At 34.9% G+C, this 19,033-nt stretch overlaps 1 protein-coding gene across 2 annotated transcripts; it reads right to left on the reverse strand.

Moving 5' to 3' along the window:
• Nucleotides 1-728: 728 nt before the first annotated feature.
• Nucleotides 729-15,262, reverse strand: LOC132625969 (transcription factor IIIB 60 kDa subunit-like). 2 transcript variants are annotated; one of them, XM_060340656.1, is made up of 20 exons: nt 15,011-15,262; nt 13,490-13,563; nt 13,290-13,371; nt 12,598-12,673; nt 11,265-11,350; nt 11,120-11,196; nt 9,823-9,879; nt 9,222-9,334; nt 8,453-8,532; nt 8,256-8,342; nt 7,643-7,723; nt 6,660-6,827; nt 6,435-6,578; nt 5,089-5,161; nt 4,878-4,999; nt 4,418-4,495; nt 3,896-4,033; nt 2,735-2,824; nt 2,158-2,211; nt 729-1,275 (listed from the first exon to the last, which is right to left on the reverse strand). In XM_060340656.1, exons 2-20 carry the CDS (start codon nt 13,549-13,551, stop codon nt 1,081-1,083), a joined length of 1,863 nt encoding a protein of 620 aa, XP_060196639.1. In that variant the 5' UTR covers nt 13,552-13,563; nt 15,011-15,262; the 3' UTR covers nt 729-1,080. The 2 variants fall into 2 exon arrangements, with proteins under 2 accessions (XP_060196639.1, XP_060196638.1); XM_060340655.1 differs by having other exon boundaries at nt 13,490-13,572.
• Between the last annotated feature and the right edge of the window lie 3,771 nt (nt 15,263-19,033).

The following is a 19,033-nucleotide window of genomic DNA, read 5'->3' on the forward strand; positions in this document are numbered from 1 at the left end:
ATAAAAAGCTTGTCATTAAAGATAAGTGAGAGGTTTAAGTTAACTTATTCATGAAAATAGAAATCAGCATTTTTTTTACAAACTAAAAAGAAAATACCGTCACATAAACAAAGAAATACTTATTTCTTGAAATTGAAGCAACTTTTTGAAATAATATAGCAAGGTAGATTCGAGAAATACACAGAAAAAGCCATAACTTGAGACTCAAATCACCCGACCTTGACAAAAGCTGCTTGACCAATGAGCCACAAGCACTAGCTGGTTGAATTTGGTCCCCTTAATTTATATAATTATATCATTTTGCGTATTAATCTGAAACCCTTCCCCCCCCCCCCCCCTCACTCCCCACCTACCCACACTTAGGTTTGACTTCCTAACAATCTCCCTTGTGGTTTACGATATTACACAAAACTTCCTTATATTTAATTTTTTGGTAACAATTCTTTTAACCAAGTTATTATTGACTATAAATATAAATAGGTTAAAGAACCGTTATAACAACAATTGAAACAAGGGAGATTAGTGTAAAATCGTAACCCACAAGGGAGGTTAGTATTACAAAGTGAAACCTGAAGAGAGATCTCTAGAATTATCCTTGCTATTTATATACATATAATAACTAGTTTCTGACTTGGCTGAACATGCATCCGCCCTTGAAGTTATTTTTATATATTTGTTATATCGTTGAAGATATCAGTACACAGTCTATTTACATACATCTCTTGTCATTCATGGAAAGGGAAGTATTTCAATTTCAATTACGCAAACTTCAGTAATAAGCAGGAAATAATGGAATAAGATCCCACATGCCAGTACAGAGAGAGGTAACCCTAATAAGTTAATCAATGTGATAACTAAAACAAAATAAATTTTATCACCAAAATTTGTGGCGGAGTGGTAAGTGCTATTCATCCTTAACCAGAAGTCTCGGATTCGAAATAGTCTCCTTTAGTAGGGAACACTTTGCCCCCCAAATGTGGGACTTCAATTGGCTACCATGAACAAGGAAAATGTGTTGCCTGATTTCTCATGTCCTCTTTTGCAAGGGGAACTCAATCTTAAGGAATGCAGATTATTTCACTATTCATCATAATCATAGTATTGATCATAGCCATATCCTCCACCATCCTCATCATAATGCATACCCTCATCATACTGCATAAATGATTCTTCATAAGTCTCGTCTACTTCCGAATCAATTTTGCTGCTCTTTACCACGTTATAATTTGTTGAATCGTCCACATTTCGACTCTTCTTTAGGTTCTCTGGAATTTCCTGTATGAATAACATGATCAAGAGTTAAACATATTTATCGAGATGAGAGCAACAAATGCTTTAGATTTGTGTAATTTGTCCTGCAGATGTTCAAAATTTAAGGTTGCTCCTGGAATCCTCATCAAGTTGAGATCCCTACCAGGAGTTGGAGTGATTTCGAGGTTGTCGGTCTTTTTATAATCCTCCAATGTTAATAATAGGGAAATCAAGAAGCTGAACTAAGATCAGATCCAATCAGCTCGGAGGCACAGTGAAACTTCCGAGTTCAGTGGAATCCAGTAACTTTGGCTCAAACCCTATATCCATATTAAAAAATGCTTTTGATATGTACAAATAATCTGTTCAGAACCCAATAAGCAAAAAAGAATTGTGGTTTAGTACCCATAACTGAAAATCCTGACTCCGCCTTTGGATCGAAAGATTAACCACCCCTTACTCCTTTCCAAGAAACTATTGATTCAGTATCCGCTGAACGGTATAGAACAATTTATATATCGCGACAGATGAGTATATTAGAGAGTTGTCAGATGCATCTCCCAGAACTTTAATAGCAGAGATCATAAGATGAACAGTAGTGGCAATGGAAAATTCTGATAAATCTACAATCTTTTGATGCCACATTATTTAGTTTTTTTAAATTTTCCTCCCATTTCTTGAATGTCAAAATATTACGCACAATAGCGTCTCAAACACCAGTTATCTCCTTTCCACCACCAATACTGAACGTTCTGCTTATGTTCTTTCAGTAAGGGCAAACCCGAAGATTCTTTTCAATAAAGAAAACCATACTCTGCTAAAGGAATTGATATCTGAGTAAATATTGAAATTAAAAGCAGGTATAATGGGATTCTGAAGAAATTTCAGAGTTGGAGAAGCACATACAGGATCATCAAAAAGCTTTTCTAGCGCATCATAGTTGATCTTAGCGCATAGCCTCTGCATCACGTGATATAAAGCAAGGTAAGATACAAACAGCACAATCGATATATCTGATAAATATTGTTTCATGCAAAAGAGGAAGATATACCATGCAATGCAAACGTAATAAAAAGAGGAAAAAGAAATGATTAAGACCAATGGGAAGAAACTAGATTTTTTTTATGTATTCCATGTAATTACATATTTTTTTTTTTTTGGATAATCGTGGTGTCCGGGCTAGCTTGTGCGCACCTCGACTAATTCTACGGGGTACCTACCACCACGTAGTTACATACTCTTACAGTTAAACTGGACTTGCAAGCTCATTTGTAATCCTTCTAATCATCCAAATTTAGGCCAAAAAGTGATAGATATGTTGAAATTGAGCAAAACTAACACTCAACACGAAAAACGGGAACATGCTTGACCATTCATCAAGACTATTAAAACTCAAGGAAAAGGTAAGAAATTTCCATAACACAAAGATCCCCGCAAACAGAGTGCCAAAGATTGTAAGTTCCTTCTCCTCTATCATACATACCTTTCTAGTTAACATTTGCTTTGCTGCTTCGGCAGGGGTTTTAGGAGGAAGAGAATTTTTCAGTTCTGCAGCTCTTTTCTGTCGTTTTTCCTGCAGATGATATCATAAGCAAACTGTAAGCTAATTCCAGGAGATCTCTAAAGAACTTATTGTGTATAAGATATTTCACATATGTGCTATTTCTATTGTAACTTAAGGAAGAGAGGACACGTAGTAGTCAGTTGGTGTTGTATGTTTAAGAAGGGTGGGTCAGGGAAAGACACAAATGACACTTACTTTTACCAGCTTGTGAGAGTTTTGTTTATCGTCCTTCAACATAGAATTGGTATTTGATAAGATTTAATAAAAAGGCCAAACAAGTTGGAAGAGGAGCACTACTGGGAGAAGGAAAGGCATCAGGTAGATCGCACCATTGTGCCTAATTAAGATCGTTTGTAAAGAGAGGAAGAAGAGATTATTTGAAGTAGTTGAAAAGTTATAATGGACAACTAAGAGTTCTTTGATATGAATACTTTAGGTGTAAAGATGATATTGAAGACAGTTGGTAGACATTTTGGAAGGCCAATCCTTCAGATGGAATTTCAAATTTTATTACCATCTTAGCCCAGGGTGACATGGTCTATCAGAAACAGTCTCTCTACCTTCACAAGGTCCGCAAAGCTGCGTACACACCATCCTTCCCAGACCCCACTTGTGGGATTACACTGGGCATGTTGTTGTTGTTGTTGTTGGCACCATCTTAGTGCAATAAATGGTTTGATTTATCAGAACGAAGAAGGAATCACAAGCATAGATCATTCTGTCCCTTCTTTTTATATTGAAGAAATGATGCATCACTAACGAAAGATCAAAACAGACAAAAGTAGGCAACTAACATATACGAACTTACTAAGTTTTAGGAAAATATATTATAGAAGTACTAAATGCTTTTTGGTTTATCATTTTGACATATTTGTTGTGGTTGCATGTATTAACAAGCATCGACTTTTTAACATCAGCCCTATCACCACTAATCCTAGGTTATCAGGGGACGCTAGGCATCGGAATTCCCATTGACAACAATAAAGTTACCCTTCTCTATAGTTTCTTAGTTCCTAAATATGACACATTGAATATCAATTTTCAACAGGCAACAAACTCAAGATAAGCACAGAGTACAACCTTTCTTGATTCTGCAACATTATTATTAGCAGCAGCATAAATCTTCCGTGTAGCTTGAACATCCTCCGAACAGTTAGCTAAACTGGACTCTTTAGCCTTGTTTGCAGCTAATTCAGCTGCTTCCTTAGTTGCTTTTTCCTATAAATATTGATCAACACGCTCACTCAGAAGAAGGAACGGAAAGGCAGGTGAGGAAGTGCGTGCAGAGTTTTGTGATGAAAACTCGTCGTGAAGATGGACCAGAGGGAGAAAAAGTGTAGCAAAACGCTCGTTGCTTAACCACAGTCAACTTAATTGAAAAGACCAAAGAATCACCAAAAATCCCTAGTTAAGAAAAACAAAACCAAATTGATCTAGCATAACAAGACCTCTATTATAACTGCTAGTAGTAATTTCATGAACCAACAGTATATTCATTGAAGTACTTGTTAATGTATTTATAAATCCTAAGCCCAATATAGGACCTTGCAATATGCATTCCGACTTTACATGGTGATTTGCAAAGAAAATTAACAGAATCACCTCATATTCCGGGTTCATTTTTTCCCAGATGATCTTCTTACATTGCTTCGCCTCCTCGTCGAGAAAATAACCGTCAATCTGATAGAAATGCAGGCACAGAGTAACAGCCACGGCAGGTTAGTGAACCAAGAAATACATAATGTGCCACTAAATCCAGTTGCCACAGGTAAACATTCTGTTGAGGCAGAATAGTTTTTCATGAGTTAGCTAGCAAACTGTTATAATACAAGGTTCACTTATTATGAACGATGCTTCTTTCTAAGCAAAGGATGAAAAGTAGGATCAGCTAATATAATAATTTGCTAAGTATCATGCGATGAGGTATGGCAGGATGAAATCCGTCAAAAATCACAGCTTTTGCATCTAGGCTGCCATAGATTTTTAAATAAAACTTTCAAGGATCGTGACCAGTGGAGTTACCCCCTACTAAATGAAGACCAACGTAGAAGAAGTAGCACACCTCTGCATCATCAATATCAGAAAAGTTCCCTGATTCATCATGATCATCAAGACCCATACAACCTGTGCCATGTACTGTATCACAAGTCACATTATGCCCAGTTTTAACTCCTGAGAATGCCCCTGCAATTGAGAGAAAAATAACTTATTTTATGGTCTTGATCCAGAAATCTCTCCAACATGCTAACTCCGGAAGAAAATAAAACAGTTACCTATTTGCTCAGACCCTGATATCTGCACATTTGTACTCCCGGTCACACTCTGAGTGTTCTCTTCCTTTTCAGACTGTTCATAAACCAAAAGAACACAAAAAGAGAATAAATAAAGGCACAATTCAGAAAGCAAGAAAATGGCTACATATTTCCAGTAAAACAGTAAACACCAACTAGATTCAACAATTTGGCACTAGTGGCAGTATGGCATTGCCTAAGGAAAGATTTCTTAAGAAGAAATCACATGAAATGCCAACGACAACCCAAAGATCCTCAAGATTTTCTATCCTTTTTTGCATTGATGAATCGTCTAGTCAATATAGTTTTGGATTCTATATTTAGGTAAAGAGATGTTCCGTAATTTATTAAGTTCTTCATACATTCAGAAATCCTGCAACAGCGGAAATAAATATGAGTCTATCGAAATGATCTTTTCCCAAAGCACTAATGCTTACATTACTTAGTAATATATTAAAGGCTGAATGCATATGCAGCCCCTCAAACTTGCCTGATTTTTTCACTTAGACACATGAATTAAGAGTTGTACCTATTGAACACCTGAGCTCGAGATAAACTGTGCCTATTAGCCAGAATGAATAGGGCACATTTCATATACTTTTACCATTCTTAAAAAAGGAGGAGGGCAGATCTCTCAAGTGAACAGAAAGAGTAGGGTACATTCTCAAGTGATATCGAAAAAGCGTTTTGAGGAGAAAGAATGCTGGAAAAGGGGTTTCTAGATTAGAAAGAGAGGGTGTTTTGATGACAGAGAATGTCGGAAAAGGTTTATTGACTTACCTTGGTATCTGTGTTGGAGAGCATTTTTTAGATTTCATAAATGGAACTTCTTCATTCAATTGAAACTCATTTTATTCTGCAGTATTGTCAAGATCACTGAAATAAGATTATAGTAAGATAAAAGGGTTTTTTAATAAAAAGTCGATCATCATCATAAATGTAAGTGGCAGGAAATGAACATTCACGCTTGGGAAGGATACATTAGGAAACTATTAGGGCTTGTCTTAACTTTGGTAAGAGGATGCTGTAACATACAGTTTAGCTTTCTGCAGGTTTAAGCTATGTTTAGCTTGATGCAACATCATATTTAGGAATTTAATCCAAAGAAAATCTAGCGTCTTAACATGAAATCCTATTCTCCCTACACTTGCTCTTTTTTCTTATAGATGACAATTCTTTTCTTCCAAATCTATCTTTCCATCTCGCAAAATTTTCAGAACCTGACTCGTGTCCTTTCTAACAGTCAAATGCTTTCGTGAAAGCATATAATTCTATGTTACAACTACAAGGAAATAATGCTTTGGATAAGTAGCAGCTCCAATGAGTACCTCAGCGCCATTGTTTTCCACCTGATTGGACATGGAAAGTTTTGGATCCTCAGCAGCTTCTTTCGCCACTAATCTTTCCCTCTCAGCACGTTGGAAGGCTGGAGGTTCAGCTCCTCCATCAAGCCCACCTGAAAGTTTTACAAACTGCAAACACATTCACGAGCATTACATATGATTTAGCAATACTATTGAAAACATAAAAAAGTCAGGGTACCAAGTAATTACATCACTGTAACAACTCTCACAAAGACCATGGGCAAAGGGCAGCTCCACACTTCCTTTGTGTTCACATAGCACTTCTGTGATCCCAGATCCTTTTGACCCCGAATAAAATTGTGGGGCCAGTCTCTCTTCTTTCTCAAGGTCCTCAGCTCTTTTATAGAACTCCTCAATCTAGTTGCAAGTAAGAAGTAATACAATGAAACTCGGAAACAAAATTTTTGGCTTAACAAGCTATCACCACAGAGGCAACTTGCATCAAACTCCAACATTAATGTGTCAAGAAAAAAGGAGGGAGTTAAAATATTTAGATTCCCAGGCAAATTTATTTTGACTGTCAACAATTATATATATGTCATCAAGCACATCAGGCTCATAAAAATAGCACATCACTAGGTGATGATTTCTCCTGGACATGAGCATCAAACTGCCCTGAAGCCTGAGGCGCCGAGCCCATGGACAAGTTCAGTTTATGATTCCACTAGTTGAACAAGAGGGGGAAAAAAGAAGGAAGGAGGAGTTAGGGACTAGATGAGATCTTTTATTTGCTCCTTTTTTGGGGTCTTTTGTTAACAGAGGAGTTTTTCTATGAAGATCATTAAGAAACATAAATACACATTAGTAGAACAAAAGTCAATCTCTCACTGAACGACATTAGCACGCATCTCCCTGTACTTGATGTGTATGCACTAACACAAGTTTTACAATATTTGTTCCAGCATTGGTAACAAATTACGTTATACACCTTGTCCGTGACTATATTGCTTTTTAAGACTCAAATTTAATAGCTGGGCCCCTCCCAACAAAAATATGAACCTGCAGACATGCTTAAATACATTTTTTGATGAAGTAGACATGCTTAAATAGATGCACGTGAAACTTTTCAAACAGAGAATAGTAAAGTATCAGCAGTGTCATGCTATCAGCTACATAACAGAGAATATTAAAGTATAAACAGTGCTCATGCTATCAGCTTTGATGGTACATACCGTTAAACTCCCAGATTCTGTGTTTTCAAATTCAATCAAACGCTTGGTCAATGTTGCTTCACAAATATGTACGACTTTGATCTGTTGACCAAAAGAATAAAGAAAATGAGAAAAGGAGATATTATGTTCCCTGTGGCATGAAAAAATAAATGCGCAAGTCGAGCCAGTGTTTGTGCTTCATAGGCTTGAACATGAAATAAGTCAAGAAAGTAGGACGAGAATAGTTGTAAAGTCCAACGACAAGAAAAAGTCCAAACTTTATGACCAAGAATAAGTAGTTGAAAAACTAGCTAAAACGCGTAAAGAGTTTCACAAAGCAAAATAAAAGTTTTTTTTTGATGAAGTAAAAGATGTTTTCATTAAAATGCATCAAGCAGATGCAAAGCTTACAAAAGTGAGATTAGGTTAGCTCAGATATACAAGATACTAGGAAATCTTACTTTAACACATAAACTTACTTCAAGATACACATAGTTTGTAAGCAGAATAAAACTTACAACATGAAGCATGACTATAAAGAAATCTGAATTCTGACCATCAATATAAAGGAAATCTAGGAAGAAAATCTGAATTCTGGCCATCAACATAAAGGAAATCTACAAAGACCACTTACAATTTTTGATTTAGAACAACTCAGTCCATGTGAAAGAGCAGCTATGTACAGTGCAGCTCCACATAATCCACTTGGCTTTCTCCCTGTCTATAAACAATTTATGGATTAGTGCAAAAGTGTAAGTGATTTTTATCTAGTTGTAGAATTACTCCAGTAACTTTCACATAAATTATACGCAAAGAAAAATCATGTATTACCTGCATCCAATCACGCTTCATGCTGGCCACAATCTGAAGTGCAGCTCTAGAAATATTTGGCTTCCTTCCCCCAAATAAACCTACATTATAAATTGATAGTCTTCACAGGTGGACCCCAACAAGCTAACAGCAATATTATATCGACTGAAAAAGAAAAGAAATACAGAAAGGAAAGGAAAAAGTAGAGCTTAAGGCAACATAGTAAGTAAGGTGAAATTGTGAAGGTGTCCACAGGTACAACAAATAAGTTTCTGGATGGAACAGGAAGGGGAAAAAAAAAAAAAGAGAATGTTTTTGCACATACCAATAAAATAAAGAGCTGAACATTATTGTGCAGGAAAATTGAGGTAACATGTGGGATTATACTGGGTATGCAGTTGTTAAGAGCAAAAACATTAAATAAGGGTACCTGGTACATGGTTGCATCCTCTTTTCCCCCTTTTGCTCTTAAATATTAAATGTTCTGCTACTTAAATGATGCTATATCATTGGCTCAAAATAAGGGGAAAAGAGGATGCAACCAGGTACCATCTAATAGGCATCCACATTAAAGTACTTGCCAGAGGAATGGGCAGAAAAATTACACTTGCACAATACAATCCTTATGAATCAAGATCTTTAAAGTGAAAATCCAAAATGTAATCAAGAAAGCAAAGTGGAAATTAAAAAATATATGTACTTCCACCACGACATTGGTACCTGGGGAAAGGTGGGCAAAAAGAAGCAAAGATTAAAATTAACCATAAACCAAATCTAGATAAATACTTACGATCAGTGAATCGATGAATGAAAAGGCTAGGATCCACAGGGTTTTGAATAAATGGTTGGCTTTCAAGGCTTAGAAGTTTGCAAAGCTGTAAGAATACAGCACCTAAAACATACCTGCATTTCAAAGAGAAGAAGGTTGAACAGGCTTCAATTACCATAATAAAGATAGTGATTAGGTAAATGTTTTCCCAAACTGTCCAACTTCAGGTATAACATTTCATGTATGACAAAGGTCATCTCTTTCTTCTGTCCTAAATTTCCTTCCCAAACAAGAGACGATATTGTAACTCTATATTTCTCAAATCCAACACAAATACTACTTCACATAAGGCTGCTTTCATTTCTAGCTAAAGATGAAGCAAGATTATTCTAATCTACTCTAACCACAAAAAATTCACACATAAGATTTGGTTCACAATATAACCACAAGAAGGATCTAAGGGCTATATAGAATATCATAACACTGAACAGGATGATAAGAACTCCTGACCTGAAGGGGAATCATTAAGCTCTTGCTCAAGATTATTGATGCAAAGTGTTATATCAGAAGAAGAATGAAAGAGAAAGACTTCTAAGATGTTTGTAGAAGTAAGCTCACATACACATTTATCCTCAAGTGCTCAGAGAAGTCAATGAGTAGGAATGGCTTTTTGCTTTCCCTGCAAGAAAAATAAACAAAAAGATACCTCAATTTGTCACTAGATAGTAGCTTGGACCAAGAAAATTACATTGAAAGATTGAATTAAAACTATAATATTCCTCATTACTCTTTCAATATATGTATAATGGCAAAACTTTGCCGCTTTGGTATCCCTCTGTGCTGCATAATACAGTTAGTAGTTTCATCCGCAATTAACCAGAGCAAGATTTATAATTTATCAGTTTACCCCCTGTTAGATATGGAAAAACCTATACGATGTAAATATGGAAAGATTGGCAAATTCCCTTGATTAGGAAATTAGAAGATTTTGTAGGAATGTAATTATTGTCTTTTTTTTCCCTTGTTTGTATTTCTTATAATGGTTATTTAAACCCCACAGCTTGAGGGAATAATAAAGCAACTTTTGATGACCCTTCTCTTCTTTCTCTATATTTCAATTTGTTTCTCAAGTTCTCTGTCCTCTTCCCTGTTGCTGCCTGTTTCTGAACATCTTTGCATTTTGCACTCTCCTTTCTTATATTTTCTTCTACACCATCACCTATGATTACTGCAGAAAGTTAGATGGTAATAGCAATTATACTTCTTGGTTGCTTCTGTAGAACTGTGGTTTGTAGTTCAAGGATATGAAGATCACAAGTCCAAAAACCATACTGATACTATTGCATCTGATAGACCAACTCGGGTTAAAATAAACATACAACTTTGTAGAGCACTAGATCAGAGCCCTAGGGACGCAGGAGGTTTTGCTTATGTGTTTTAGAAAACCTAGGTACTCCCTCCATTTCAATTTGTTTGTGTTACTTTCCTTTTAGTTTGTTTCAGAAAGAATGTCACTTTCTATGTAACTCTTTACACCCAACAAGATTCAGGGGCGCCCTTTTTCCTATTTCTCATCTCTATGCTCGTGGTATAAGTATGAATGATATGTCGAAAGCCTTTACTGGTAATAGTAGTTCGTAGGCATTTTGGTATATTACAGCCATCTTTAGTTTAAGATTGCAAGATTTAAAAGTCTTCGTTATTTTCTTAAATTCTGTGCCAAGTCAAACGAAGACAAATAAATTAAAACGGAAGGAGCATATGTTTTGTTTTACTCTCAAACCACAGATGTATGGCTGACATAATTTACGTCGTCAACCTGTTAACATCTTAAGCGTCATTACACATTATCCCCATTCTTTTTCTCTTAGGGAACAGAGATATGCTGAAAAAGAATATCATAAAGCACAATCTCTCACCTACATGCAATGTAAAGACAAGCAGCCTGAACTTGCTCTTTCCTACGCCCCTTCGTGAAATTCCTCTCAAGTGCTATCTGAAAGCAATATATTCAGCCATAGAATGATATCATGCTAGTAGAGGTACGCATAAGCCAAATCATACCTCATAGAAGGCCTTAGCTGGATTAGCTATCGAATCGCCACCGCCAATTCCTAATGCATTCATTATACTCTCTATACCATAATATGCTGCAGGAAGGGGGAGTTAATAAATGTACCAGAAAGAAGTTCATACTTAAAAATTATATTGATATCAAATAGTGATTTAATATATTCTCAAACCAAATTGGTGATATATACGCACATTGTTAGATAGCTTGTGCACCTCTAAGTATGGTGTTACTCTCATCATATTAACAAGATAAATCAGTTACTTTATTGATGTTAAGAAAATGGACCTTGGGCCTCGCTCAACCCCCAAAGCTAGTTCAAGGGTGAGAATTGTCCAAAATCATATAAGGAGACAACAGTCCATTCTCTCAACATCTAACAATGTCTGGCACACCCATGCATAGTTAACTGGAGGGTGGACAACATAACATGGGGTCCATTATTGGGTAAACCAAGAAGAGGAATGAGTTTGACTCTGATACCATGTAAAGAAATGAACCGCAAACCTAACTCAACCCCAAATACTAGTTCATGAGGTGAGGATTGTCCAAGACCATACAAAAGACAACAACGCTTTCCATCAACCGCTAAGGGAAAATCTAACAATTTACATATTCTATCACTATCATCATTTGGGGCTCCTTTTTTAACCATTAACATGAAAAGAAACGAGGACCTTTGAGAAAAACATTCATATATACTTCACAATTAAAGTTTGGATGAGTACATTTCATAGAAACCGGAAGTTATCTTGTAGATGAAAGGTTAACCTTATAATTGTATAAAAGCTTGTTGACCACAGTTAGTTGATTTTGACACAAAATAGGGTGTTCCTCTACTACAAGATTTTCAAAAATAGTTCTACTTGAATGCCTATATTGACCACGAATAGCAGGCACTCCTCTTTCAGGAAGCTAAATTCAAAAGCTCACATTAGACAAAGATACCAACTAAACATGGGTATAGCATTTTTTATGATAGTAGTTCACACCAATTTGAAGAAAGCAAATGCAATTGTACTCTAGAAAGACATAACAACTTCTATTGAAAATCGAGAACTCGATCAACATTTTTTGTTTGTTTTCCCTAATAGAAACAAACATCTAGACATCATTAAGCTGAAAAATACATGATAGAACCTTTTTCTATAAAGGAAAAAGAATGATAGACATTATATTAATAGGTACAAGGAGCATAAAGTCTTCTGTTACATCAGGGAAGGGAGAAAGGGGAAGGGGATGCTATGCTACTGATGAGGATTGAAGCCTCCACCAGTGATCATAAAGTCATTGTGAGAAAATAATAATCGAAGGTATATAAGATACCTTCATTTATTGTTCTTTGCCGTGAAGCTGAATCAACACTTTGGACAGTCTTCACACGCTTTCCTTCCACTTGGCTCTGCACATGATTTAAGTTAGTCTTGATAGAATACCTATTGACTTTTACAAGACACCACACATACAACTTTTTCAATAGCTTCCCCTTAAACTTCTTATCATGTTCCTCGGTTTCATTTTAGTATTATTTATCTCCTCATTTGAGCATATAATGGTGGTGTCCGGCAAGCTTGTGCGATCTCGTCTAATTTACCGTGTACCTGTTACCTCCCACAAATAACACATATACCAGAAACTCCACCCACCAAGGCTTAGGACGATGAGAACAAATCACCAAGCGCTTTTTGGTCTCCCCTGGGATTTGAACCCTCGTTTACCATGGTTTTCACCAGCTTTATGGACCGCTACGCCCACATCTTTTTATGGAATTTTATTAACTTTCTAACCACTTCTTGCTTTGCACCTTAAAAACTCCTTTTACAAATAATAAAAATGACATTAGCCCTGATTACACTGGGTATGTTGTTGTTGATATTAAACCTGATTAAGCACACCGTCCAAACTGGACAGGATCTCAATCCATTCAAATTAGATAGGATTGAATTTGAAGAAAAACAAACTGTCCAAAATATATCAATCTAATATGCATTAAAAAGAATATGAAATAAAGAATTAACCTGCCCAGCAGCATTCTTAACAAAAGTGGGCTCATTTGAAAAATTATCTTCTTCAAGAACTCTTCCACATAAGGGGCAACATCTATAATGTAACGAAATGAAGCATCTTAGAACGAATGAACAACATGTATAAAATAAAATGAACGAGAGGAGTATTATAATGTAGAAGAAAGAACAACATTGGGAGATGAAGTTCTCACATTCTGCCATCCACATAGTCGGGTCGAGTGGTACTCTCTGCACAAAAACCGCAATATACCATGCTCGAAGTAACCTGAATCAACTAAGAGGATATCCCATCTTGTTAAAATTTGTTGAAAACTGCCACAGAATTCTAACTTTGATCGTCTACAGCAAGCATTTTTTAGCAAATAATTCCAAGTTTGATGAGTTAAAATAAAATAAAATGACACTGCAAATTTGTTCAATGTACACAAGGGTGGATGTGAATGCTTTATTTGTAATAATCTTCTACATGCTGGAATTTGACAGTCCTAAGTACTTTTGGTTCACTTGAATCAGAGTCAAAAAGTGAGTGAAATGTCTGACAAATGTCATTAGTGAATATACTAAACATGGTTGTTTCGTCAACAATCCATCTACTTAAGAGAACGAGATCTTTGACAGCACGTCAAGCAGCTAACTATTATTTCATCCATAACCATCCACTACTCAAAATTATTTGTCGTGATTCTCTTTTGCACACCCCTTAAAAAACATTAATTAGGAGCGTTTTTTTGGGAAAGTAACACTCGATGTCTATTTGGAGAAAATATTAACTCGAAAATGCCCCATATTTCTAATATTACCCGAAATGACCCTTTTATACACTTTTATACAAGGTTTATACATTATCTACAGTATAACCTGTTTGGCCAAGCTTCTAAAATCAACTTATTTTCAAAAGTACTTTTTAAAAAGGTACTTTCAGCAAAAAACATTCTGTTTGGCCAATTAATTTAAAAAGCACATTTGAGCAGCAATTAGTGTTGACTAAACTTTTAAATAGTGCTTATACGCGTAGTTTTCTCAAAAGTGTTTTTCAAAAAAATGATTTTGGGCAAAAGCTATTTCTTTTTAGTTGCTGAAAAACATCTTCTAGGAGAACTTATTTTCTTTCAAAAGCTTGGCGAAACACCTCACTTTTTAAGAAAAAACACTTATTGGGAAAAAAATAAGCATTTTTGGGGAAAATAAGCTTGGCCAAACAGGCTATAAATGCATAATGTTGTATATCGTGTGTATAAACAACCATTGCAAAAAAAAAAAAAAAAAACATAGCTAGCATATGTAAATTAAAAATATGGCTACATGGATTTAATATTTTATGCTGGATTGTATATTATTAAAATTATCCCTTTTTCTTTTAACTATTTTACTCATCGGTATTTGAACAATCATAATATCGCCCCATAATTGAGGCGTTTAAACAATGTGTCTGTGTTCTTCAAGAACAAATCAAAATCACTTGAGACTTTCTACTTTATCTTAAATCAATTTATAAATAGAATTAAATTAGAGAAAATTTCAGAAATATACAAGTTGGTCACTTACATTGCAAAAAATAGCCCAAAAGTTACATTACAAAAAATAGCCCAAAATATACAAACACTTATACCAACGTATAGCAAGACAGGAAGAGAGATAGAGCGCACAGTTAATATACATATATAAGTGTAATTTTCGCACCAAATAGTCAATTATGAGAAACAGACACTTACACAATAAACTGCTTTTCCGATGGCCTAATCGGACGGCGAGAAAGAGTTCCGATCAGTTAGGTTTCCGGCGCCGGCGATAGAGAAAGATGTTACACAGTGTAAACCCTGGTTCTGTTCTGTTATTAAAAGAAATATAAGTAAAGGAATTTGCTAGCGAGACTCGAAACCACGTCAACTTAGAAACATTAGTTAATAACTGGCCCATTACTAGCCACTGAACCACGACTCGTTTTAGTTACTGACATGTCGTTTCGTTTGAACACAAGTTACAGCGGTCTTAATTTATGTGACACAATTGAAATTTTGAGCTTTTTTTTTTTGAATTTTTTTTGTATTCTTTTTAAATATTTAAGTTGTTAATTATTAATTTGGTCGTCCCGTTTCAATTTATGTGATATATTTTGACTAGGTACGGTGTTTAAGAAAGAAAGAAAAACTTTTGAAACTTGTGGTCTAAAACAAGCTACAGATATATGTGTAGTTGTAAATCCTTTCATTAAAGGTAAAATGAAAAGTTTCAAGTTAAATTATTTTTAAATATAGAAATGTATCATTATTTTTTAACAGACTATAAAGGAAAGTATATCAACAGAGGGAATATATTTGTAAAACTACAACAACATATGCGTGTAATCCCACAAGTGCGGTCTTAGGAGGGTAGTGTGTGTTGACACCCAATTTTGTCCCGCCTCTCCCCCGAAATACCTATTTATACCTCTGGTATTTTGAGAAATTAAAAAATATGCATTTTAATTTTACTATAATTATTAGTCTTTTATTAACGCCCCGTTTTATTATTCCACTGCAGTTATTATTATTATTATTATTATTATTATTATTATTATTATTATTATTCTTAAATTATCATTTCTTACTAATTATCATTAATTATTATTATTCTTGTTATTTCCATTATTATTATTATTATTGTTATTATTATTATTAATTACTAATCATTATTATCAGCGTTATTTTTGTTGTTAATTATTAATCATCATTATCATCGTTATTTTTATTATTAATTATTATCATTGTTTTATCAATAATTGTTATTTATCATTATTAATTATTATCATTGTTTTATCAATAACTGTTATTTATTATTATTATTATCATCATTATTATTTCTTATTATTATTATCATTATTATTTTATTATTACCACTGTTACTGTTATTATTTTTAATTTATTATCATTTTTGTTATTATCAATAATTGTCATTTTTTTTAATTATTAATCACTACCATATTTATTATTATTATTATTATTAATTATTATCATTATCCTTACTGTTATTTGTTATTAATTATCAATATTTGTTATTTACTATTATTATTATTTTTATCACCATTATCATCAGCATTATCATTATTACCATTATCATTATTGTTATCATTATTAGCAGTATTACTACCACTATTTATTTGCTGCTATTATTTAGTATTATTGAAACTTGCATTTCTCAACGTTCTACCAACTGGCGCATACACATCGCATTTATTTCGCACATTTTAATGATAGCGTTTGTTATTTAATATTATTGCACGGTCATTGCAACATCATATAATTTTATTATCCGGATCTTTTATTTCCGTATTAGGTGATATTCTGGCACCCTTAGTACATCGTTAATCAAAATGGGTCTTTTATTCAAATTTAGAGGCCAAACTATTTCTTGCACTTAGTCCGTATATTGACTTACCGGACCCCAAATCAAAGTCCGATTAATTCCTAATATTTTTTGGACTAGACCATATTTTTTATCTCAATTTTTAGATCAGTCCATGTTTAATTTGATAGTCCGTTCTTTTAAATACCCAGTCTAAAATTTGACCCGGTCCACAAATGGACCGGGTCCAATTCATTTCTCAGCAAAATAAGGGAAACGTTCCCTTATCTTCATTTTCCGCCCCCTTTTTCCTTTCTCCTTCATCTCCGCCTCCCTTCACCCCCCAAAAAACCCTAGCCGCCTCTTCTCCTTTCCCGCCTCTCGCCGCCGCTCCCACTCTCCCTTGTTCCCTCCTTCTTCTCCGTTTCCCACTCACCCTTGTCCCCCACTTTCCTCTCTCTCCCGCTCCTCCTTCCCCTTTTTTTTCAGTACAAAACGACGAAAACAAAAACCTATAAAAAAGAGGGGAACAAGAAGAAGAGGAAAAAAAAAAGGGGGGAATCGAAAAAGGAAGGCCCGAAAAAATCAGATCGAAAAAAAAGAACGAAATCTTTTCGAAGAGGTTTTGGAAAACCCCAAAAATTGCCTTGCAAAAAACCAGATCTTGAAACCCTTCTGAAAATACCAGCCTTCAGACGCACATAATTTCCCAAATATCAATTTGTAGTTCGTTGTAATAATCGAGTCAAAAGATACGTCAAACATTCTTTTTGTCTGATTCTGTTGGTGTTGGGAATTTGAGCCTCGCGAGCTCGGATTTAGTAGCTTCGAGGTAGATATCGAAACCCTCGCTTCATTTCGCTGCACCCGAAGAAGGTAAATCCCATTCCTTTCTTTCAAGTTTTATATGTTTATGTTTTTTTTTTGGTTTGGTTTGATGTCTAGCTTAGCTATTGTAGTTAGATAAATCATTATCATGTTTTATCTTAGTTTTTTTTAGATATTGTCAGATGTCGTTGTTGTTTATTTAGTCCAGCATGTGCGGCTTAGTTTAGATAGTGTTTATTTGCATGCTGATAATTCGATCTAATAGGTGGTATGGAATTATTTAGGTTTCGTTCCCAGTTGATTTTGGTTAATGATCAATTAAGCATGTATAATCACTTGTCGTTCACAGTTGTTTATGGTCGATTAATTAAATTAAACCTAATCCAATATGGCATTTGTCCTATTTTATATACGGTATGTATATTGTAGATCCCATCTAACAGGTGGACTAGTCAAATCATTGCGTAGATGTGTTTGTCCCTTTATTTGCTAATAAACCATATCTTTGCTATGTGAAATTTGTTGGTTATAGTGTAAAAATCATGTGTAGACAGTGTTGGATTTGTATGAAGTATATTTGATGTGAACTGTGTTGCATATACATAATTGGTGTGTTTACCCAGAGAGTCCAAGCTAGACCCTAATGGAGTTTTTCAACCCCTAGATTTAGTTTCTTTTCTCTGAAATGTCGAAGATAGGAATAGGTGTTTGTGTCCTCTTTCTTCTTCTTCCTTGGCTTGAAGTTTGTTTGTGGCTTTTGAGAGTATGTTCTAAATCTCATATAAACAAGATCTAATTCCCATAACTTAGGGATTAATAACAAAGTGCTATTGGGAATGGAAATGATAGAAAGATACCCTCAATTTGTGCAAGACAATCATATGCTAACACAAATGCCTGAGCTGGGTTTGTTTTCATCAATAATATGTAGTATCTAGCTTTGGTGACTGAAAACAGTTTCATAGAAATAGTGTGACCATGTTGTTATTATGTGCTCAAGTGTTGTCTTCTCAGTGCATAAGAAAACATGTCTTTATCAAACCTGTTAGATAGGGATGACTGAAATTGTGATCAGATATTAGAGGGGCTCGAATTCAGCCTCAAATTATCAACTCTGATAATCTTAAATGATTGTATTATTGCCCAGGAAGAGTGATGTTTGCTTATGTGCCTGAAAATAATCTTCTTGATAATTATGTCTCGACCCTTATCTGTTTCTGCCTTGATGTACTCTGGCTGTTTTGCTTTGGTTTATTGATTGTGACACTTTAAAAAATATGTTTTGGTTAACTCTGAAGTCAAATATTATCACTCCTTAAAAGCATACTGTTATCGAGTCACCTGCTACTATGTTTAGAACTGGTTTCCTGCTATAAATCAGTTGCTGGTTCAAAGGGGTCTGTTCTTGGCTGCAACTTTGTTATTCATGGCTGCATTATTGGTTGTTCGTTGTTATGGTTTTGAGTGTAACAACTGTTGTTCCTCTAGGGACTAAAGCCTGTTGAAAGGACACTTAACTTGTTATTGTGATAGACATAATCATTTGTGGATGAGATATGGGGTTTTTGTTTGATTTCTACCTAGAA

The sequence above is a fragment of the Lycium barbarum genome, chromosome 2 (genome assembly GCF_019175385.1).
Source record: "Lycium barbarum isolate Lr01 chromosome 2, ASM1917538v2, whole genome shotgun sequence".
NCBI classification, from domain to species: Eukaryota; Viridiplantae; Streptophyta; class Magnoliopsida; order Solanales; family Solanaceae; genus Lycium; species Lycium barbarum.

Coding starts and splice junctions, on each gene's coding strand:
- LOC132625969 (XM_060340656.1), bottom strand. CDS start 13,551: ATGGTATATTGCGGTTTTTGTGCAGAGAGTACCACTCGACCCGACTAT. Junction 11,197..11,264: donor CAGCTAAGGCCTTCTATGAG/GTATGATTTGGC, acceptor TATTGCTTTCAG/ATAGCACTTGAGAGGAATTT. Junction 6,579..6,659: donor GTGAGAGTTGTTACAGTGAT/GTAATTACTTGG, acceptor ATGTGTTTGCAG/TTTGTAAAACTTTCAGGTGG.